A 23,767-nucleotide genomic window follows, 5' to 3' on the forward strand; every position below is an offset into this window, starting at 1 on the left:
CTCCAACATGGAACACACGCACACAGTTGCATTAGGCAGCTTACATGACGCCTCTGGCTCACCTATAATTTGCAGTGCTGTTGTCAAACTCCACCTCATTCCAGTCTCATGTAGTTGCAATGCAAACTCCATTAAGGGTCAGTGACTGCAGTTGTGATCATATCTTTTTTGTACTAACTTTAAGATTGGTGGACAGTTTCAGCACAGAATTTAGCTAGAGAATGAGCAGCTTACTCTCCAACCACTGGTGCTTGTAAAAACTTTAAGTCTGCTGTTTATCTTGCTATTTTACATCATCTGTGCTGCTGATTTATGCAGAGTGATAATAGGCTTTTCTTACCCGTATAAAAGTTTCTGATCCACCTGTAGCAATTGCAGAATGACAAAATGATTGCTCATAAGAGCTAAGTTATTAATGAGTGCTAACATATTGCTGTCTTAAAGCTCTTCTGTACATTTTAATTCCAGAATATGGAGAAGTCTGGGGAAGATGTTAACAAGAAGTTGAAAATTGTCAAGTAAAATTATGTGTGAGAGGATATAGCAGTAGTAGTTCCTTTCAGTACATGGTGTTGTGAGCCACCCCAGAAAGTTGGGGGGTAACCCACATTAATAAATCCCTTAGGGTGGATTAGAATGAAATGACACTGAATAATTGATGTTTGAAAACATATGTATGTAGATTTTATTTTAGAAAAATTTTGTTTCAAAGATAAACAGGTATGTCGCCATTTTGAGTGTTATCATCTGTATCTATCATCTATAGCAATATGATATAAAGATGACCTTTAGGGAAAACGCATAAGGGAGAGAAAGTGAAAGACAGAATAAGGGTAAGGGAGAGTAAGGAAAAGAAAAGATGAGAATGGAAAAATGTATATAGTCACCGCCCATGGGGTCCAGAGATGAAACTTGGTAGTTGCAGCTTCCATGTCTGTTAGTTGAAGCGGTGGTCTTGATCTGTTAGGGGTGGGGGAGGGAAGCCCCCACACTCAAAGAAATTATGAGTCCAGCTGCCTCTTCCCAGCCTGCAATAGTCCCCTGGCAATCCTAGAATGTGTAAATCATTAACCGCTTCAGTCTCTGACACATAGGCAGGAACCAATGAATTGCAGAGGATAAAAACAGGATTGGAGTACATTTTCTGTTAGGATCTCGCTTCATGTTCAAAAAAATTATTACTATCCCAAGTCTGTGTCCCTGGCTCAGGGATGCTTTTGTCACATGCTTATTTTGCATTTTTATCCATCTTCATTAAGTGTGAAGCTTTTAGACAGCTCTATACAGATGATAGTGAGCAGTTGCTGATGTTCTGGAGAAAATAGTGACCGCAGTCAAAAGCATAATCACATTTGAACAAGTCTCTTCCTCTAACAGAGGGAATTCTGTACCTTTAAAACCTTCCACGTGACTTTTGACTCTGAGATGACGTAATTTCTCATCTTAATTATAGGTTTAGAAAAAAATTGTTTTAGAATAGAAAACTCAGCCTGATCATAGACACTCAACATAGGAACATGAAGTAAAGTTTCACGATTGGGAAAGGATGAAGAAAACCCAAAGCCCCTTTCCTAACTGTCTAGGCTTCATCAAATACCCACAGAAGCACATCAGTCTGCTATTCTCTTCAGAGACTGGTTTTCCTGCTGCATGCTTTGAGATGTAGCCAGTCTGGCTGTTCTCAGCCTTTTCCAAAGGAGTAGGAACAACTCCGAGTCTTGCCTTTCTTTCCCCAGTTTGTCATTTAGAGAGACTCCTGGTGGGGATTTCAAGGTCTGTGTGCAAATTAAGGGATATCTTGAACACATATTAGTGCCTTACCAACTCCTGCTTGAGGGAGTATATTAGGGATAAGCTCTTAGGGATGTGATTTCTGCACATGCCTTCTCTCCATTTCTGGTTGCAGTTGGAGCCTAAGGAGAATGGAGCTCTGGCAATGCTACAGGGAATTCTTGGCTTCTCACATGGTGTGGGACAGCTTGAATAAATTAAGGACAGTAATCAAGGTCCCCGTTTTTTCTGTCGTAGACAGCTTCTGACTTTCTTTCCAGTTGCAGGTGCAAAGGAACAGGGGCACAGACACCCAGTGAGAAATGTTTTGGATGCAGAATTGTGGAGCTGGGGCATGAAAGAGCAGATGGATCAGTCAAGGCATCTAAACTGAATATTCCTGTTTCAGTCAGCATCTACTAGTCTGAAATCCTTTGGGGTTCAATAGGACAGAAACGATCATTGCTTGAGGCCTGGGAATGCAGGGGGAATGAGGAAAGGCAACTTGGAAAAGTGTGTTAAAAATAAGCATTTATTCATTGCAGAACTTATTTCTTGCTTTTATTTTAATTTATCTGCCTCTCACTGTCTAGAAAGAAGTCATGTGAGCTTCTGAGCTGCAGGGACAGAGACAGAGGAGAACGTGTGCATCAGTGCAGAGTGCTACTGGAGCCCCGGCAGAGCGGGAGGGAGGCAGAGGGAGCGTGAGAGAGAAAAGGCGAAGTGGTAGGAGCTGGAACAGCAGCAATTGCTGCTGCTACACGTTTCAGCTCATGCCCGGCAACCAGCTCTGCTGCCAGCACGCCTCTCCGAGGGCACAGGTGCTTCAGGTTCAAAAGTCCTAGAAGGGCGGTGGTACTTTTAGGAGCCAAGCGCAGCTGCTTTATTCTTTTCTTTTCCTGCAAAGAACATCTGTTTGAGGACTCCGCTCCTTTTCCTGGACTGAAAGAGGTATTTTTTGTCATTAATGTGTCTCTTCTTTGAAAGCAGTTATGGGATCAGGAAAAAATAACCCAGGGCAGGATGTTAAAGCAGATGTGCAGAGAGATGGTGGGTTTCTCTGTCTCCTTCTCCTTTATAGCAGAGCTTAGGCATTCAGGAGCCCTTGTTAGGATACACTTTGACATAAATATGGAGGATGGGAAAGACAGGGTTAAAGTGTGGGGGTGGATCTGAAGTGTTCCCATCTGGTTTGCTTCTCTGTGAAATCTCTGAAAGTGGAGGAAAACTTTCCTTGTGCACTTGGAGGAGCAGCATTACATAGCAAGATGTAAAACTTGCAATTATTCAATATGAATGTGATTTGCTTAAATCTCTGCTCGGCAAATTACAGTTCCCACCACAGCAGAGCTCCCCTTAACACATACAAGTCTCAGAGGTCTTAATGTTTGGTGGCTGTGATAGCACTTCTGTTTCTTTCTTTCTCTTCCCTCTTTTCCAGCTTAATTGCCTCCTGCTGTCTGCACACTCCTCCTGGTCTCCCCCTAGCCTGTGGGGACTGTACCCCTATGGATGCCCCTGTACAGATTTTCCGTGAAGAGCTGGACTCCACCTGCTCCCCGGGGCCCTGTCGACCCCCCAGCACCAGCAGCAGCTGGCTCCTCGGCTGGGCAGACTACGACAGCAATGCCACTGGGGCCCTTGGGGATGGCCAGCACAACCACACCAGCATCTCCCCCGCCATTCCCATCATCATCACTGCTGTCTACTCGGTGGTGTTCGTTGTTGGATTGGTGGGAAACTCCCTGGTCATGTTTGTCATCGTAAGGTAAGGGGCTTTGGGTACTGGTTAGAAGAGGCGCAGAAGACTGTCCCTAAATTTGGCAGGGTGGAGGAGGGGCGGTTTATGGGAGCTCTCTGGGTGAACATCCATGAAGAGCTGGAAAAAAGCAAGGGAAATGACCCAAACTTTTTCAGTCAAAGTGTTTTGCCTGGATGTGCAGTTAGAAACAGAAGACACAAGCTGGTTAAAAGTGATAAGTCGTGCAGCCTGAGGGAAGGCGCTGTGTGCCCCGGAGCTGTGTGCATCGGCTGCCCTCTAGGGACGACAGGCTGCTGGCATACGAGGGAAAAAAGCTTGAGTGGAAGAAAGAAACTTCTACAAGGTAGCTTTTTTTCCACTGTGAGGAGACCCCAAGGGACAGCTTATGCGTCCAGTCGTGTGGACACTGATACATTCCTGCCTTGGCGCCCAGTGGTTTTTTAACAGGGTGGGGAAAAAAAGAAATTATAAAGATAGGAGGAAAAGCAAGGGTTGTTTTTTCTCTGTTTAGCAGTGTTTAAATTCAGTTATTGATATTGGATTGAAGAAAGCAGAGACGGTACTAAAATACCTTTCCCACTGTTTTTCAGGAAAGAGGAGAAAGCTCTGTGCCTGTGTCAGTGAGTTTTTCATATTAAACCACTTAGTGAAATGCACCAACACTTAACACTTTTGTATTGGTGTATATTTTAGCTTTCACTATGCTTTCTTCCCTCTTTTTGTCTCTTTCATTTGCTATTTATAGGCATGTTTGGACAGTGCAGATCAGCAGGGCAAAAATGAACAACGAAGGGGAATGAAATCATGCAACTTTTTTGGGCTCTTGCTTCACAGTCTGTTTGAATCCTACTAAAAATTCTGAAAAAAAACCCCAAAAACTTCGGAGTATTCATTACTCAGATGAAATCAGCTTGTTCACAGAAAAAATGGAGGTATTGGAAGGGATGTTGTCAGTAAAGCCTGCACAAAAATGGTCCAATATTTGCAGGATGTTGAAATAACTGTCAGATGATATAAGGGGAAGTTATTAGAAGCAATGAAGTTGTTGATAAGATACTGTACAAAAGATGAGTTATAACCAGGTGAGTACTCTTGAATAATGAAAATAAAATTTCCTTTAATAATGCAATAAAGAAATATGCCTGTGGTCAGTTTGAAAAAACTGGTTGACCCCAGCTTTGTGATGCTGTAATTTTTATAATCCTGCATGCCCTTTTGCCCTTCTTTCAGTGTAGAAATTTAATTTTTTTCTGTATTTCTGCAAGAAGAGAGGCTTCATCTTGACAGTCACACAGCTGCAAAGGCAGAGATTTTCTAAGCCATCAGTCACTAGCAATGATAGTTTATTAACTGGCCTAGGCAGTGGAAATAACCCCAGATTTAGCCCTTAAAGTTAGCATGTATGTATTATAATGGTGTATATGTGTTTGCTTTTTTTTTTTTTCCTTTTGTTACCCTCTTAAGACTATTTTTGTGAGGTTCTAGATAGCTATGGCTCACTTTCCTACTATTTCCTACATTAACCTGTCCTTCAATTTCCTCTTGGTCCATCTCTTGATTACATAATAAAAAAAAAAGAGAATGACAAAACACTTGTTGGTTTTTTTCTTCTTTTTATTTATTTTCAGTATCTTTCTTTCCTATGTTTTCTCTGTGGCATATATTTTAACCAATTCTAGAATCATTAGCTAGAATGCAGGTTTACAGTTTTCAAACATTCCTTATGATTTTAAAATATTTCAAATGTTCGTGCAAGAGGTATATTTTTGTCCTTACCTCTCATCTTTCTCCCTTTTCCCCTCACATCCATTCTCTTCATGATTTTCTCTTAGGATGGATTTTAATGACACATGAACAATGTAGCCAGCAGTGATGTCCTTTTGTGAGGAAAATCAAGGTCTATGGGAAGCTTTTGAGAGAAGATGGTTAGGGACAGGCAAATCGTGTCCCTAAGACATCCCACATTACCTCTCCTCCTTTAGGTGCCACAGCTCTAAAGGAGAATGGGGACAGACTGTGTCTCTTTACCTTCCAGCTGAATATAGGGTTTGTGTGAGGCCCCTTGTTGAAATTTCTCAACTCTGAATTCCAGATCTGCTCTCCTCCTCCTCCTAAGCCCTGGACTGGCAGTCATGGCAAGCACTGCTCCTTCTTCCTTTGCTCTTTTAAACATAATCTAATATTATTAGAATAACTCAGTTGTATCTACTACAATGATCATCTAGTCCAACTATCCGACCCCTTCAGGCCTGATATTGAAGTCACTTTTGAGTGACAAAAAAAGACCTCTTGTGTTCTGGGACTGTCAGTGAAACTGTTGCAATGTCAATGCTGCGGTAGATTTAGGAGATTCCAGAGTCTTGAGGTGCCTCAGGAACAGGCTCAAATTCAGCCATAGCCTGTGGTATAGGCAGGCCTTGGCCAATTTCTTGCTTTGCTAGCACTACAGGACTGGTTTTACTACTTCTGCACAAATGCTGCTAGAGAAGCTCATGGAGACCAGTGAGTCAGCATCTCAGCTGCTTGTACATAGAATGGTGGCTGTCCAAAATCTTTTATAGCTGTGGTGGGGTGTGTTTCTGGTGAGAGGAAAAACCCTCTCAGAGTTTTCTCAGAGGAAAAATAACGAGAATGACATTTCAACCACATGTACAAACTCCTGAACTCTGAAAAGTAACAGAATTTGACACAGCTCCTGTGAGGAGAGATTTGTGTTGAAGTCTGAGTGAGAATGTTATTTTAATGTGGTGACAGCATGGCCTGTTAAACTATTTATCAGGAGACCTAGATTCTTCTCTTGGTTTTGCTACCGGGCTTCAACACTTTTTCCTGTTTTGCAAGGTCACTTAATGGCCCTGTGAATTGGGTTCCTCACATGTAAAATGGAGATCTGGTAATCACCGTCTTTAAGCACACAGCCACAGTTAGATTTAAAAGCCAAAGTCTGATCATTAAGAACAGTAATGAAGCAAGATCAGGACTATTGTAAACACCCTGAACTCCTCAGACGCACGTAGAGTGGTTATGTTTACTGTGCAGAAAAAGCTCTGTGTTGAGTATGCAGTGGACTGGCAGCCTGGTCATGCCCATGGCAGTCGGCTCTCACTGTGGTGTGGATGGGTGGTTTGCAGGAACTCTCCCTGTGTTTGGACCAGCTGTGTGCCACGTGTATCATCCCCAGGGGTCTGCTGTCAGCCAGCAGCCAGCTGGGTGGATGGACAGCGCCTCGTTCATGCCGAGCCATGGCCTGTGGGATGTAGTGTTCTATTGCTGCTGCTTTTCCTGGGGGGACAATAAGAGAGAAAGAGATCATTACGTTGCCTCTTGCACTGGTGGGAAATGCAGATACTGTGTGGGAAGAACAGTCGTCTCCTGTGGAGGAGAAGGGGAACCATGGAATGGGTTTCCAGGTACCAGGTGAAGTTATCAGACCTCACCTAAGTAAAGTCTTATAGCTATGTGGCTCTTGGCATAACTAGAGTCTAACTCAACCCCAAATGTCTTCGAAGGTCTTCGAAGATATTTCTGGTGGTGAAATAGTTGGCTGAAGATGATAAATAAAACTACTTGTCCTCGGAAGCAAAAAGTCTTTTCCCTGCATTTCTTCTCCCTCATGACTTTATTTTTCTAAAATTCAGTGTTAGCTTTAAACAAAATGGTAGTTTCTTGTGACAGCTGAAGGGGAAGAAAAATCTGCTGACTAAAGTTAAAACTTTAACTGTGGATTTGCCCTTATCAGAACCATAAACATACTCTGATAAAAACTCTGGGAGGTCCTGTCTCCTACCCACTCCAGATACGCTTTTTCTATATGTGTGTCTTACCTTCATTATTCCTGAAGTTATCTACTGAGACCAACTGATATCAGCAAGATCCTAAATAGCCAATCCTGTATTTCTTCTAAATTATTTCTTCTAAATTTCTTCTAAATATTCAGTGAACTGAATAATTTTCTACATTCAAAAAAAGTTTTAAGACAAGGTTGTTTCATGGAAATATAGATTAATTCCTAAGGGAAAAGAGAAAGTTTATAATCCTCTGCTTAGTCTAATGTTGAAGACAAAATTTAACCACTTACACATTTTTGGTCTCATATTCATTGAACTGAATGGTATTTTATGCAACAGGAAGAGTGTATTAAGAAATGTCATATAAGATTGACTCCTTTCCAAATAGTTTTTTAAATTTCCCCATCATTCATTCCAAACAAGAATGAAAATATTTTTTAAAAAAGTTCACAAAAATGAAATAGATTCAATACATTGATTTAAATTAATAACAGATTTTGATAACAATAGAAGATTACTTGTTAATTTTCTTTAAATTATTGGTTTAATTTAATTATATTTGGAAAGAATATTGTTCTGAAATGAAAAATAAGCTCCAGAAGAGTCAATATAACTGAATTGTTCCCTATTGCTGGCAGTTTGGATGATTTCATTTTTTTGTGAAATCAAGGGTTTGGTTGCTAAAAGCAAAGGCTGAGCTGTACTATACTTCATGAAGTTTATTACTTTTAACCTGTTTTTTCCCTAATCAGACATCTGACACCTTACCAATAGAGGCACATCAAATGAGATTGATAGCAATTTATCACAGGACTTCAAAGAGCATCTAACCTTGCCTCACCGAATGGAGATAATTTTGATAAGTTCTGCAGTGTTTGTCCAAACTTGACATAATTTCTGTCACAACTCTGAAGACTGATCATTACCAAAAGCTTTAACAGATGGCACAAAGACCAAAACAACAGGAAACATGGAAGACGACAATTTTATAACAGAATATTGATAGTCTGACAAGCACAGACCACTTAAACAAAATGTAAATTTTTCTAATACTTTTTAAACCCTAATAGGTAGTGATTAAGTGAGACCTGGAATTTATAGGCTGACAAGAAACTCATCTCATACTGTTACTGTGATAAGAATAGCTGATAATGAAAATAAGCAAGGAGAGTAGAGGAAAGACTTTAAAGGAATATTTACTACAGATAGTATTAAAGAGAGGCTATAGCTTATAGTGAGTAATCTGTTTGGCTTCTGAAAAGTAATTTGGTATCCATCCAGACATTTCCGCTGGGCTAACAGCCAGGTAATCATTTATTTCAGAGAAAGGCATAACTGCAATCAGTGTCTGGAAGCAAGATGAATTACAGAGAGCCTTTTTGAACTGGCAGGGAGTGAAAACTTACAATAATTTTCTAGTTTGGCTGCTGGCAAGGCAGAAAGCTGGAGACAGCTTGCCTGTTTTCAGACGGGAGAGTGGTGGGAAGATCATGATCTTGGATGGAGCATGAGGAGGGTGCATAGTGGGGAGATGCCTTTGGGAAGGGCAGACTGGCTAAACCCTTCTGCTGAAGAGGACAAAAGGAGGAAAGAATGAGCACTCTTCATTTAGTTTTTTTCTGAGAGGATTTTAAATCTGCTGAAAGGGTGTTGTGGCAGGAAATTCTTAACTGTGTGATTTGCATTGCCTGGGATGCATTAAGAAGAGGGAACATAATCTTCCTGTCCTGCCTACTGTCACTGTCTGTTCAAACTGTGATTAGTTTGTCCCTTAAGTTAAATTCTCTGAAATAGATGGATTCCTAAGAAGAGTTTTGATTCCAGTTACATATTTCTTTCTAAAGAAAAAGCATCCAGAAAAACTTAGATAACTCTACTTCCAGGAAGTTTACTTCATGTCTCAATTTTGATCCTCCCATCTGCAAATATCAGATAATTCTTGCAAAGTGTGGAATCTGTGCTTTTCTCCTCAAGGAAGACTTTGGGCTATATTTATTGTTATTTTCTTTTGTGAAGTTAGAGAGGCATGAGGAAAAGGCAGTAGGAATTTTGTCTATAGACAAGCATGAGTGCAAAAACTGGATTAGTTATGGGGAAGGGATGTGTACAGATGGAACAAGGATACTGGAAGAGGAATATCTGACTGTGTCAGCATTCTACAAAATGTAAAAAGGATATAAATAAAGAATAGTTAAAATTGCACAGCATTTCCATGGTTCTATTGGTAAGTTGGTATGCTAGCCTGTGTATTATCTTTGAAATATTTATTTCTCCTGAAGCCAGGGGGTTCAGCCCTCGTTAGATTCATCTTCTAATCCTCACAGAAGTGAAAATTAATTCTAGGCAGTTTGCTATTTTCAGTTTTGAGACATTACTTGCAATGAAACTCTGTGGTCTCTGCAGAGAGTATGAAACCACAATTTTCTTCAGTGTATGAATTTCCTCAAATACCTGATAAGAAAGTGAACAGAAGCTTTTTTGTTTTTTCCATTTCTTATGTCAATTCACATGTGTAATACACAGTTGCTCATCTCTGCTCCAAAAGTCAGTGCCATTCAGCAGTGCATTGAGTGAATATCTAGGTTTCCCAAATTTAGCTATGTTGCACATGGAAAACAGAGGGTTTTATAATTCCTGACTGACTACACAGCTAAATCCACTTTCCACTAGATTGTTGGTAGTCTAGCCATTGTGGTTACTGTAGGGTAACTGGTAAAAGCCTCCAGAAGCTGCTTGGTAGGACTAGTTCAGACAATCTATAAAATATTCATTTAGTGTTCACGCTCAGAAAAATATTTTTACCTTGCCACTGGATGATGCACTGCATCAAGACTTTCTGTTAGACATGCCTTTCAGAATGACTGGCTTGTTAAAGGGCATGGAAGAAGAAGATTTCCACCATGGAAGATACCAGCTATGTTGTTCCGTTGACTGTGTCCTAAGGTTTTCTGAATTTCACTTGAATCATCTCGTTTGGGAATGTGTGTGTTCAGTTGGTCTGTGCTGTGTGCTTCCCTGAGGCAGGTGAGGAAAACAGATAAATGGGTAGAATCCAGAGAAAGTTTTCCAGCTGCCTCCTAAGAGGGACTGATGACTTTACCTTCAGCTGGCTCACTACGAACATGTGTATTTGTTGTCTTACCACATAATTCTATACTTGTTATAAAGCAAAGTCCCTTGTCTCCTGTTCAACTTTATTATAGGAGTGTTGACCAGAGATTTGGGTCTCCGCATATTCAAGTGCATAGCTGTCCTATAAAACACTCCCAGCAATGTCAGTTGTTATTCATCCCCCTGGCAAAATGAAAACTAGGTGCCTTGTTTTGGGAACAAGAGTGATTCCCGTATCCCAAGACCCCTGAGTGAGAGGTTTCTGAGTTCTTTCCTTATTTCTGTCCTGCAGAAACATCTAGGGGAAGCAAACATTTTTAACATGTAGCTTCTTCCAACCAACTTCTGCATATATAGCTACCTGTGGAGATCAGGGTCTCTTCAAAGAATAGCAAGGAAAGTGAGACCCTGAGAAATCATTTCCTGGAGCTGCTATCTCTGTTGCCTTGAACATGAGATTTATCCTCTTTACCAGGCGATCTCTGTCCTACTCACTTTCCTCTCCCATAAACCCATGGGAAGCACCTTGCCGACAGAGATCACATCCTTCATTAAAAAAAAAAAAAGTAAAAAAAATTCTTCTAAGAGATAAGAACAATGGGAAAGGGAGATGCTTCAGAGACATTGATTCAATACTCACTAGAGCAATATACCTGTGACAAGTAAGAAGGATAACGATGCTTTGTGTAACACCCTGGGAACTCCCCATAGCACTATTGATCAATGGAAAACATCTGCAGCAGCATAAAGTTTTTCAAGAGAAAGAGTCAGTTGCTTGAAAAGATCACTATTCATCTCTACTTACCAAGAGAGATCAAAAAAATCAGTTACACAGTGTAAGCTAATAGTCTAGACTCTTTAATAATAATATTAGACACAATGGTTTTAGATAAAGTACTAATTTTTTTGAAATTCTATGTTCCCATTATTAATTTTAAGCCACAGTATAAATCACAGCAACTTAACCTCTGAGATCTCCTACCAAGATCATGGAATTGAAAATTTCACAGTATTATTGTTTCCAACATATTAATATTTCTTCAAAAATAGGCTCTTAAGCTCACATAAAAATATTAAAAGCTTTTATCACAGAAGGAGGAAAAATAGCTAATTTTTGTTAAGTAGTATGACTTTTTCTTGAACTTCTCTAATTCAGAAACTGGTTCTTCAGCTCAAGAAAAAAGATTCCCCATCTAATCTAAATCTGCAAGATCTTGTTCAGCCTCAGTTTATGACTAGTTCAGAGGAATAATGGTAGTGGTATATTGTAAGGATTTTATGATACCTTTTGACATTCAAGTAGATTATGCTCCTTGAGGGGAGAATAAAAGACAAGACCATGTTTTTTTTTTCTTTAAGCTGCTTAAAAATAGGTATTTTCAGATGCTTATTAATAAAGAGAATTCCACTTTAGGATAAAATTTTGTAGAGAACAATTTTTTTCAGCTCCTAACAACTCTGATGTTAAAGACAGGCAAACTTTAAATATGTGCAGTGACAATGTTTGCCTTTATTTAAAGTGTTTTCCAAGGTCTTGTGTACTGATAAATTCTGGCTGCTATTCAAAATGTGATACTAATATGTAACCCAATATGGACATGGAAACTGCAAGATATAAATTTTTATATTTTTTAAATTACCTCGGTCTTCATTTCATACTGGCATAAGCCTTTTATATTGAATTATGAAAATCCAAGAGGTAGCTGAACCATCTGTTCAACATGGTATGGGTTTGCAGTAGATCCTCCTGAGTTGTTTTTTTTTTTTCTTCCTGTCCGGATGCAGTATTATATTGAGAGTACTGTGATTATAGCCTGAGATTTAGAGTTTTCCTGACTAGGCTTTTCATCTGCTTGATCTCCATATAATTCATTCAGAGCAACCTAGTAGAACAGAGCCTGCATCCTGCTGATAGATGTTTTTGCAATTTGTTTTTAGATGTGCTTTAGCTTTCGTTTTCATTCACTGACCCAAGTATCTGCCAAAAATACATGTTTGCTATACCTCATTGTATTTTATGCTTTTGTATTTTCACTCTTTTACTGGAGAATGTTGTAGTATATTTCTTAGTTTTGCTCCCTTCCCCATCCCTCTTTTCATACTGCAGGGAACATTTCATCCTATTACAGTTACAGTAAAAAAGGTTGTCCGGGGCCTCCTTCTCAGCTTTTATTAACTTTTCTAATGTTACAGTGTACTTTAGGGTCCCACTTCCGTCCTCTGCTTGAGATAATAACTTTAAGGGGCCTTACTAGCAGATTTTCTTCTGAAAGCATACCAGCTCCTCAGTGGCATGCTTCTCTCTTCTGTTACCACAGTGTCATCGACAGCTTACCCTAGAGGTGTGAATTCTTCTTATTTACTGTCTTAAAAAAAATGAGCAAATTAAATTCTACTCCGGAAGGAAAAGAACAGTAATGATGAGGCAACTGAGAAATGGGGTCAGTCTAAAGGCAGTCTCAAAGAACTTTCCATTTTTGGAAAGTGAACTTAGCCTAAATTGTAGCAGTTCTGAGAATTTTATTTTTGAGAATTTTACTTTTGACATGTGAGTAATCATAATTTTAAACTTGCTTCTTAAAAGCTTTCATCGTATATCCATTAAAAAAACCCCCATCCAAATGAAAGTGTTATGTTTCATCTCGACTATTTTTCTTTTGATATATCTTCCAGTTGTTTAAAGTCTACAGAGGCATGATGCCTGTTTATAGCTTAACAAACAGCCTTGAGATCCACCAGCTTAAGTGATCAGAGGTTTTGCTGCCTCTTGAAATTAGATTCTAGTCACTGACTTAAGTCAGTCCCCACTGACTTAAAAGAGGGACTTTCCCTTCCTATGTAATACTAAAAAAGTTATCATTCTGTTATGAAATCAGTATTTCACAAACCACTTTCTAGACATAGGATTTCAAATGAACAGTGTATGCACCAATACAAATATTATAATAGTCTTTGAAACTTACCTCTCAAAGACACCAAGAAAATATCATTAATTGCCATCTATGCTGTAGTTATGTCCAGGTTTCCCCTATCTGTCCTGCTAAACTAATTAAAGCAGATAGCAGTATTTTTAACTTAAATGAAAGCAGGTATTGATAGAATTTTAATTTGGCAACGCTGGACAAGATTTCCTTACATAACAGTTTTGACCTTGTTCAAGTGCAGATTTGGGTGAATGGAGGGTGTGGTGGGAAAATCTGAAATCACCTGAAATATTTCCTCCTATATTTTGGTGCAATGAAATGAGTTGTAGAAAAGCATTTAAATCCTTCGCCTTGTGGACTCTATCAGGGTCCTCTTCAAAGTGTCTGACAGCAACAGCAGTCACTCCTTTACTTTAACTGGAGTTTTGATTAAACTTGCAAGCATATATCTTCAGAGGCATGTAGGCATTTAATGATTTTTAGGTGTTTAATTAAAAACACTGAAGGGCATTTAGATGATTGAGTCCAGATTCTCAAAGGCATTTCTGAATTTTATGAACTTCTAAATGAATTTATGATTTAATCTATACTAGTTTACGACTTTAAAGGCCAATATCTCATTTATACAGAGGCCAATGTTTTCAGGTGAAAGTAATCAAGCTCTTTATATTACCAGTGTGAGCTCAATGGGTTTTGAGGTTGCATCAGTAAAACGTGCTTGTACTTAAAATTACTGGGGTTAACCAGTGCAGCCTTCATCCCTGAGTTAGTTATGCATGATGCTTCTGCAGTGCTGGGAGAACAGATTGCCTAAATGTAATATTTGTTGGAGCAGAATTTATTGGTCTTCTGCCTTCTTGTTCAAAGTCTGTCAGAGAAGCGATCAGGTGCCTATTCTGGTGCAGAATGAGCAGGGCAAGGAGGCATATGGGAGACGTAAACTGGGGTGGATTAGGGCAAGGCCATCTAGTCATGAAACTGCCAGGCTGGTGAGCTGTGGGGAAGGATTAGATGCACACCAGGTAAGGTTATCAAAACAAGGATTTTTATGTGCATATGCACCCCTGAAATGAGTCAAATCTGTCACAAAGCTGTATGGGAGAAATAGCATACTGTGGGTTTTTCTTTTCCTCGTTAAATGTTCATTCCCATATACAGCTTTGATTTGGTTACATTGGAAGTTGTCTAAATGCTGATGCTGGGATGACTGTGTTTCTCTGTGCCTGTGAATGATCAAGACACCCTTCCTGTTGATCAATAGTAGTGGATAAAATTAATTTTCTTTTTTTGTGCACGTGTTGCGTAGTCCAAAAAAATCAAACTTGCTCAATTTACATGTAAAACATAAGCAGGGCAGATAAAGACAACATGGTTTATGTTGCAGCTTCAAAAATATGAATTTTGAAGATATGTAAAAAACTAGTCCTGTGTTACAGCAGTTCTTTCCTATTCCACTGGAAGGCTAGGAAGAAGGAAGAGGAGCACTGGGAAAATATTTTATACATGGTTGTATCACACACGAAAAAGAATTAAGGTTGCCAGGAATGGGAAATGACAGATATAAAAACTTTCAGATATTTAATTTTTCAAGTCTAATAAAATATTCTTAGATATTTTCCCTAGCTTTCTGTTTTTCTTAGAGAAAAAAGGAAACTTTCCCTATATATCCCTAAGGAAAGTTTTTGAAGATCTATAGAATTAATGATTCAGAAGAACAATTAGTAGTGTCACCTCTTATCAAAGATCATTGCATTTTATTTAAATATCCCTGTGTTGAGTCTAGTATCTTGTATTTGACTGAAGCAGACCCTTCACAAAGCAACACATCTTGATTTGAAGACAACAAAACATGGAAAAATTACCCCTTTCTTGTGTAATTTTTTCCCAATAGTAATCAACTTAGCTGTTAGGAAAAATCTGTCATTGTTTCTAAGTTGAATTTGTCTGTTTTAGAGTTTTACATATTTGTCTTTGTTATGCTTTTCCTTGTAGTCTGAAAAACTCTTCAGTACCTGCTATCTTCTCCCTGTGAGGTCTTCAGACACTGTAATCAGGTCACCTCTTGGTGCTCTTTTTGATAAACTAAGTGTGGTGAGCTCTTTAAGTTACTCACAGAAAGAATTTTCTCCACTTTCTCTTCTCTTATTTTTTGGTGCTTTTTATGCAACCATTCCAACTTCCCATAGCTTTTTTTTTTTTGGCAGTACGAACAAGACAACAGTTCCAAACATCAAACAGTGATGTCCATAGAAGTAAAATCATCTTTCTACTACTACCTTTCAGACATTTACTGGAATTTAGTCTATTTTAGCAGAGATTTGCAATTTGAGTGTTTAGTGAACTTTTGTTCAGTCTTACAACCAAGATACACTTGGAGATGATATTTCTTCTTCGTTTTTTTTTTAACCAGTAAGAAAGTTCCTAGTCTATTAACATGTCTTATATTTGTTTTCTAGCCATATACTCTCATGCTTGTGTTTGAACAGTACCTTAAGGGCTATAATTCAACTTACAGGACAGACTGCCTCCCTTCTTGGAAGGCCTGTTGAGGAGATTGATCTGGTGAGGGGGCAGAAGCCCAACCCTGACTGATGGGTTGGTATGCGGGTGAGAAGGATTTACTCTCTTTTCCCTTGTAGTTTTCTTTTCTGTGCTTCAAGCCAGCATTTGGTATTATTTTCTCAATAAGTCTTAATTAGAGTATTTTAGGAAAAAAAATGCTATTTTTAATATTTCACATTGATAATAAAATGACATTTCTACCCATATTTTAATTAATACTTAATTTACATATCAGGTATATTTTGACAGCACTGCTCAACCTTTTTTTTTTTAAATTATTTTTTATTTTATACATCAAAGTTTTAAAGGCAAATAGATACATTGCCCTATGTGTTCATAGGGATCACATTTTTTATTTCCACTGTAAATTATAGATGTCATACAGCAAAATATAGCTATATGTGTTTCTGTGTGTTTTACATGTGCACATTCTAGTTTGGGCACACACTCAACATATGGGACTGAAACAGTTTTAAGGAAGAAAATCTCTCACTGAATCCAATGATAAATTAACAGCAATGAGCAAACATGACTAGTTGGGGGGAAGCTTTTCAGAAAGAAGTGTTAGGTATATTCCTGTTAAGGCTCTCCTTCATCCTTTGTGTCCATCTCAGAGCTGGAAGCAGTCCTCCACTGGTTGTCCCCCAAAACAGTCATAGAGGCAGAACAAAGCAGGGTGCCACCTCAAAAAATAGATCTTATTCTTCCATGTAGGCTGAGGTTCTCTACCATCTGGACAAAACAAGTGCTTCATTTTGATGAAATTAAAGGATGCAGGAAAAAAATATTACTATGACAATTTTTTCCCCATTGTGGTATCATATTTAAATAGTCATCTTTTACATTAGCAGTCATAAAAGAGTGGACTGGGAAAAGCTGATGATAAGAAAGGAGAAAAATTGGCAAGGAAGGAACAAGGAAGGGAAATTACTAAAACTTGTATCAACTGGCATTGTAGTGAATTCAAGGAAGAGAAACTATCATATAAGAAACAATCTGGCCCAACAGACATCTCAATTAACACGGATTCTTACTGAAGAGTGGGATAACTGTTCCTTCCACAAAGCAAACCCAGAAAGCTCGCAATCACTGATAGTTAGCTACAAGAAAAGGAAATACAGAACATTTTGGTCACTTGCAAGTGTAACAATGATATTTTCTTGCAGAAGGATTTGAAAAAATAGAATTGAAAGCAGGATTTGGCTAATTAGATTAAATACATTCATGTACCTGGTTTTGCCTGTGGTGAATAGCTCTAACTGCTAATGCAGGTGCTGAGAGACTAAGCAAAATTTGTTCACTATTATTCCAAAGGTCTTGCATTTGTGTGCACTTCTGTCATAGATGAGACAAGACATTACAAAAAAAACCAACTCTAGCAAAGCCTGACTGATACATATCTGAATGAGCATAATCATATTTTAAAATAATAAAGCCTTATTTTTTTGGCAGGTACACAAAGATGAAGACAGCAACCAACATCTACATTTTCAACCTGGCTATGGCAGATGCTCTAGTTACCACAACTATGCCTTTCCAAAGCACCGAGTATCTGATGAACTCTTGGCCCTTTGGTGATGTGCTGTGTAAAATAGTAATCTCCATTGACTATTATAACATGTTTACCAGCATATTCACGCTGACCATGATGAGTGTTGATCGATACATTGCCGTGTGTCACCCCGTGAAGGCTCTGGACTTCCGTACACCTCTCAAAGCAAAGATAATCAACATCTGTATCTGGCTCTTGTCCTCATCTGTTGGTATATCTGCAATAGTTCTTGGAGGTACCAAAATCAGAGAAGGTGAGTGTGAGCATTCGGAATTCAGTCTTTTATTTCTCAGCTGACATAAAATATATGTTCAAATACTGATTAAACCTGGCTGATTCCTTCTTCAAAAAGTATATATAATTTCCTGACATTTTGAAATATATTGTGGAACTTTACACTATGACATATAAATAATTTAAACTCAGATGCCCTGGCCAACTAAAGAACAAAATATCTGTTCTAGAATGAGACCATCAAGAACTACTAGTAGACAGCAGGGGAAAATAATCAGGAATTTATTCACAGTTGACAAATCTAAAATCAGTTAAGTTGAAACCTGAAATGTGGGCTTAAGGTACTTTTTTTGTAGGTGTGAGAGCAGTTCTGATGAATTTCTAAGAGCAGAAACAAGAATTTTTGGGAGCTTATTATCACCAGCCATTTCACAGAATTTGAAGGCACGGTGAAGAAAGGAAAAGTCAGTAGCTGGAGAGAGAAAATCAAACTAAATTATGTATGACAATATCTCAAATTCTTGTTTAAGGAAGGATGGGGGTATATCTGGGGATGTGGAAAAGCTGAGAATTAGGATCAGTAGAGGAACTGGAAATTCAGACCATGGTAGGGAAGCAGCTACAAGAACAGGGAGTTAATGAGATATGTATGCAGACCATGTGTAGTCTTTGCTTGAAATTTTTAATCCATGAAGGACTGTGGATTTAGCCCCTATAGCTAATGACTCATTACAAAGCTGACTTGCTATGGGGTTAATTTGATTTTGAAATCCTCCTTGAGAAGGAAAGGGTAGAAGCATTTTCACACACGTATACTTCATTCCCACCGGTATGACCGCAGTGCAGTGTTTGCAAAAGGCTAGAGACTCTTAATGATGTCCTTGGGTTGGGATCATCCTGTTGATGGATGGCTTGATAAAACACAAGGCATGCATATTTATTTAGCTTGTTTGAGATGTAAACAATCTTTTGAAAAATTATTAATAATTTCCCGAATTAACAACATTTGCTATTTAGAAATGTTTCACTCCTATCAAGCCAAATGGTAAAGTTTGTGTAAGGACACTGTTTTATCTGGCAGAGACAATAACGTTAAGCTGTTTGACATAGATCAAAGCAAAAAGGCATTTCGGTAACAGCTACTCGAGGGCTGATAGATTTGGCTGAAGATATACAGATTTTATTCTTGTTGTTGGTCTTCTGGTATGTAAGTGACAGGAGAGTCCTCAGGAAACTGTTCTTTCAGTCCTTTGAGGGATCAAGTCTCCTCGTCTGCAGTAATGTAATTCTTCTCCCTAGTAAAGTTTTGACAGGCTCTATAAAACAGTGTCTAGCTCAGGAAACATTAACTTCCAGACATATTTGGGAAGAATGATCGTCTTGCTACACACGAGATCTCGAAGGCCATGGGACACTGACTCAGACAGGTGTTTTGTTGGAGCACACCTAACTAATAGAATGTTCCTGTCATTCACTGTCAACATCACATTTAGATCAAGGGTGTGCTCTGAGGCCTGCAATGATTAAATGCCTTTTCCATGCCACATGGTAGACAGCCCTTTTTTTTACTTATGAAACAGAGACTGGTAATACAGAGCTTAGCTGGGCTAAATGAGGTTGGAAATATTGGCAAATGCTTGTCAGCCACTACTGTTCGTCCCTGCTCGTCTGATCTAAGGTCTCTTGAGCATTCAGTGTCAATTACCTTGTCTGGTGTGTTCATGAATTGCTCTGATAAATGCTGAAGGGATCCTCCCTTTGTCTGATAGCTGGAGCTTAGGACTCAATCTTTATGTTATGTTGGCCAAAACAGTTGTGTTTATATGCTTCAGGGCCTCTTCTGGGTTCAGATTTAAGCAACAACTGAACATCAAATGAAAAGTGATTAAAGTTCCCTCACCGTGCTCAGTTAGTCCATTTTGTATTACAGTACGGAATTGCTCCCAGTTGTATCCTTTCAGATACATTTTTCCTGCAGAATAAATTTTACACATGTGTAAATTTTCTTTCCCTGTCCTTAATGGAGCTTTTCTTTCTGACAAATTGTTCAACTACAAAAAAAAAATAAATATAAAATTAAAGGTACTTTTAGTACTGCCAGTAAGGGTATGAAGCTCTGTTTCAGTACAGAGGAGTATGGATGCCTGAAAGTGACACACTCAATGATATATCCAATACATATATTTCCTATGTTGAGATTAAGATTAATCTTAAATGGTAGCTTACTAAACACATTAAAACATATATTTACACTAAAATACCATCTAGAATGCAGTATTTTTCCTTATAGATCAATGTATTTGAAATATTGGGCTTTCAGAGTTGAAAAGGTCAGTATGAAACCTTAAGTACTTACTATGTGACACTATCTGTAGTTTTGCACTTTCAGGCAGTAAAAATAAAATATAAATTTGATTTTATTCTATTCCAATGTTCCAGAAAACTATCACGATATTGTGACAATAATGACAAGAATGTGTATTGCACTTGATATATGTAATGCTATGAATTATATGGAATCCATGACCTTATAATTTTGATAAATATATGAAATTATGTCAGAAGATCTCTAAGAGGCCATTTCCCCTGGGAGTGGGTTTCAGTGAGTAGTTGGATGTGGTGCACAGAGCAGTCATCCATGATCACGCTTGCTTTTATCAGGACCTGCACATCTGGATGCAGCTTTACTAGATAATATAGCTGCATCCTTATATTATTGCTGCAGCTAAGCTGTGATCTACTAAAAATAACAGTAATAATCAATGTGAAAACTTCTTTCGAGATGATTACTGACATTTCTAGAATAAAATTAAGTAAAAGCAACTACGCTTATGAAAACTTAGATCACAAAGGATTTAAACAAATTGACTCAGTGTCAAGACCCTGTTAAGTCATACTTGTGTTGTCATCTTAGCATCCTGTATCAGGCTTGAAAAATATGTCTTTTCAGTTTTCATCTTTCAGAATCAACCATTAGTTATATTATTTAAAATAAAACCTCGAAATATTTAGCTTTTAGCTGTAAACTATTTCTATTTGAGTATTTTAGTACTTAATATCACACCATAACAGCTTTCTGATATGTAATTGGGGAAATGTCTGTATGACACTACAATAATAATGTCTTCTCCTAGTTGTTTTTCAAAACAAATTCTCTGCAATATTGTTTTGATTTGTGAAACATTTCTATAGCAGGGAAATACGGCTTGATGGGTTTTTTTCTGACTAGTCCTGCTAGTGAGAGTCCTCTTATCTGTTTGAGACAGATATGAAAAAAGTGGTGTGCGAGAGTATATTGAATCATTCCACCCTTAGATTTTATTCAATAAAAGTCAGTACGTAATAATTTATAGAGGAATAACAAATTCAATAGGGAAAATGATAAAAAATCTAAAAAACAATGCAGTGCTTTAGAGGGTAAAATCTAAGCTACAATTCAGAGTGAAAAATCCCTGTGTTACCTTGACTTGTCTTCAGTAGAGTTTAACTACTGAGAGTAGTTGTAAATTTCCCCCTTCTCCTGCTTTTTCATTTATCTTATTGCTTGGTTTTCCTTATGTTTTATATGCTGGAAGGCTCCAATGAGATCAGCAAGTGAAACCTCAAATATTGCATTGCTTAGATGCGGCCTGTCAGATGAAATATTTCTGTAACATAAAATCAAGTGACAGCCTGTGACTTTGAATTCTGGCATGGACAATCAGAATGAGAGTGGGCTGGTCTCAGTGGCCCAGATCTTGCAGCCTCTGCACAGGTTGCATTTTGCATGGCATGATCTGTAAAAAGAGTAGCTTCCTTTTGACTTCATGTGTGCACATATTTTATTTGCTCCTATTTGGCAGAAAAGAAGCTGTTGCCAGGAAATAAGTTTTTCTGAATGCAAACACATGTATTCAATTTGTGCTGAAGAAGGTACATGGGAAAAGATTATTACACAATTATCATATATTGGCAAAATCTTCCTACAACCAAAGCCTCCTTCAGCTTCCACCGTTCATGATACCGAAAATCTGTCTTCACTTACAGAAAAAAACATACGTAGTTTGATAATAATGGTGAGATTTCTACTCCACTGAACATAGTACTCATTCTGGCTTTAAATTTCAGTGAGATTCAAATGAAAACATCTTTACAAATTTTTGTTTTTGTGATCTGCTTTTTTAGATCCTCCCATGGGAAACAAATTTTATACAATGTTATGAATTTTAGAAAGCCCCAAACTCTCTCAGTAATTTCTAGAGACGGCTGCATAAAACCAGTTTCAATGGTAACTGAAAGCTTTCCTTAGAGTGATTTAAAGATAACTGCATTTATTAATATCACATTACATGATAATAACTTCCTAGCTTATGCTATGACAATTACACTGTTTAGAATATCTAATAATAATGTAATTTTCTTCTTGCTTTCTTCATCCCAGATACTGCTAGCACAGAATGCTCCTTGCAATTTCCAGACAAAGATTACGTGTGGTGGGACCTCTTCATGAAAATCTGTGTCTTTGTCTTTGCATTTGTAATTCCAGTTCTCATTATAATTGTTTGCTATACTCTGATGATTCTGCGTCTTAAAAGCGTACGACTCCTCTCGGGGTCTCGAGAAAAAGATCGAAACCTGCGTCGCATCACCAGGTTGGTTCTTGTGGTTGTGGCAGTTTTTATTATCTGTTGGACTCCTATTCACATTTTCGTACTGGTTGAAGCACTAGGGGATGTGTCCCATAGTACTGCTGCTATATCCAGCTATTACTTCTGTATTGCTTTGGGTTACACCAACAGCAGCCTCAATCCAATCCTTTACGCATTTTTGGATGAAAACTTCAAGAGATGTTTCAAGGACTTCTGCTTCCCTCTTAAGAGGAAGATGGACAGGCAGAGCACCAGCAGAGTTAGAAACACTGTGCAGGACCCAGCTTATATGAGGGAAGCATGTGGGACAAACAAACCCGTATGACTAGTCGTGGAAATGTCATCTTACTGTCCTCAAGAGAGAGAGGAGTCCAACGACCTAGGACTGACGCAGATTACCACTGCAGTTTGAATTCAACTCATCCAGACATACATTTCTGGAATATTTCAGAAATCCTGCTAGTTTGAACTAAAGAAAGTTTATTATTGACAAATAAGAAACTCAAACACAACTTCTGTGGAGAGCAGAGATAGTGTTGTACCAGCTGATTCTGGATGAGAAAATTCTGGCTCTTCTCTTTACAATGCGTAACTCTATACTGAGCAACATTTAGTCATAAAACTGAGTTATGCCAGAAACTTCTGCCCCAACAGTTATTGATTCTAAAGTATGTAGTTTGACAACTTGATTTTTCATACTCTTTTACAGAGAAGAGTGTTTAGGTTTCTGCTGAACAATACCAGAGCTTGTCATGGTTTGAGATAGCCCCAAAATCCAATCCCCTAGTCTAAGCCCCCCTCCCACATCTCAACCTAATGTGAGATGGGTTTTTCTAGACAAAACACGCCAGACTCAAAGTGGGGAAAAGGGAATATATTACAATGACTGTACAAATAAATACTATAACACATTATACACATGATCACAACTATCTCTACCATGACAGAGCTATAATCAATATTGTTCTCAGCTAAATGTCTGTAACCTTTGTCTGTGCTGTGGAAATCCAATTTAAGCATGATCTACCCACACACCAAAGTGATTTTATTGTGTCTGTGTACAGTAAAGAATTTTGCCATTTAAAAATATTGAGATTTAAGGAGAATTGTTAGCACATGTTTAATCACCTGTGTGTAATATTTTCTATGTGTGCTTTTCCAAAGTGATGGTTTCTTTATTGAGTCTGAATAATATAATATGCACTTTCAGAGTGTGTTTCAAACAAGAGGCCAGAAAACTTCAAATGTTTCACTTGTTATAAAACTGATGAAAAGCCTTGCTACATTCATTACATGGAAGAAACACTCTCATTCCATTTTCAGTAAAGGGGACAAACAGACATACTTAAAAATAGTGCTGTAACTTGTTTTCCTGGATAATTTGTGAGCAGACTGAAATAAACATTTGATGAATTAGAAACTAGTGAAGTAGTACA

General features: G+C 38.2%; 1 protein-coding gene across 1 annotated transcript; it reads left to right on the plus strand.

The window, feature by feature from the left end:
• The first annotated feature begins 2,318 nt into the window (after positions 1-2,318).
• On the plus strand, positions 2,319-23,148 carry OPRK1 (opioid receptor kappa 1). The gene is made up of 4 exons (XM_027728157.2): positions 2,319-2,721; positions 3,212-3,538; positions 17,370-17,722; positions 22,124-23,148. Exons 2-4 carry the CDS (start codon positions 3,279-3,281, stop codon positions 22,654-22,656), a joined length of 1,146 nt encoding a protein of 381 aa, XP_027583958.1. The 5' UTR covers positions 2,319-2,721; positions 3,212-3,278; the 3' UTR covers positions 22,657-23,148.
• Positions 23,149-23,767: the final 619 nt, after the last annotated feature.

The sequence above is a fragment of the Pipra filicauda genome, unplaced genomic scaffold (assembly GCF_003945595.2).
Source record: "Pipra filicauda isolate LSUMZ 115617 unplaced genomic scaffold, ASM394559v2 scaffold81_size6448238_pilon, whole genome shotgun sequence".
Taxonomy (NCBI): Eukaryota; Metazoa; Chordata; class Aves; order Passeriformes; family Pipridae; genus Pipra; species Pipra filicauda.

Excerpts from the sequence above, each read along its gene's own strand:
- OPRK1 (XM_027728157.2), top strand. The coding sequence starts at position 3,279 with ATGGATGCCCCTGTACAGATTTTCCGTGAAGAGCTGGACTCCACCTGC. Across the intron at positions 3,539-17,369 it reads GTCATGTTTGTCATCGTAAG|GTACACAAAGATGAAGACAG; the intron begins GTAAGGGGCTTT and ends TTTTTTTGGCAG. Across the intron at positions 17,723-22,123 it reads AGGTACCAAAATCAGAGAAG|ATACTGCTAGCACAGAATGC; the intron begins GTGAGTGTGAGC and ends TCTTCATCCCAG.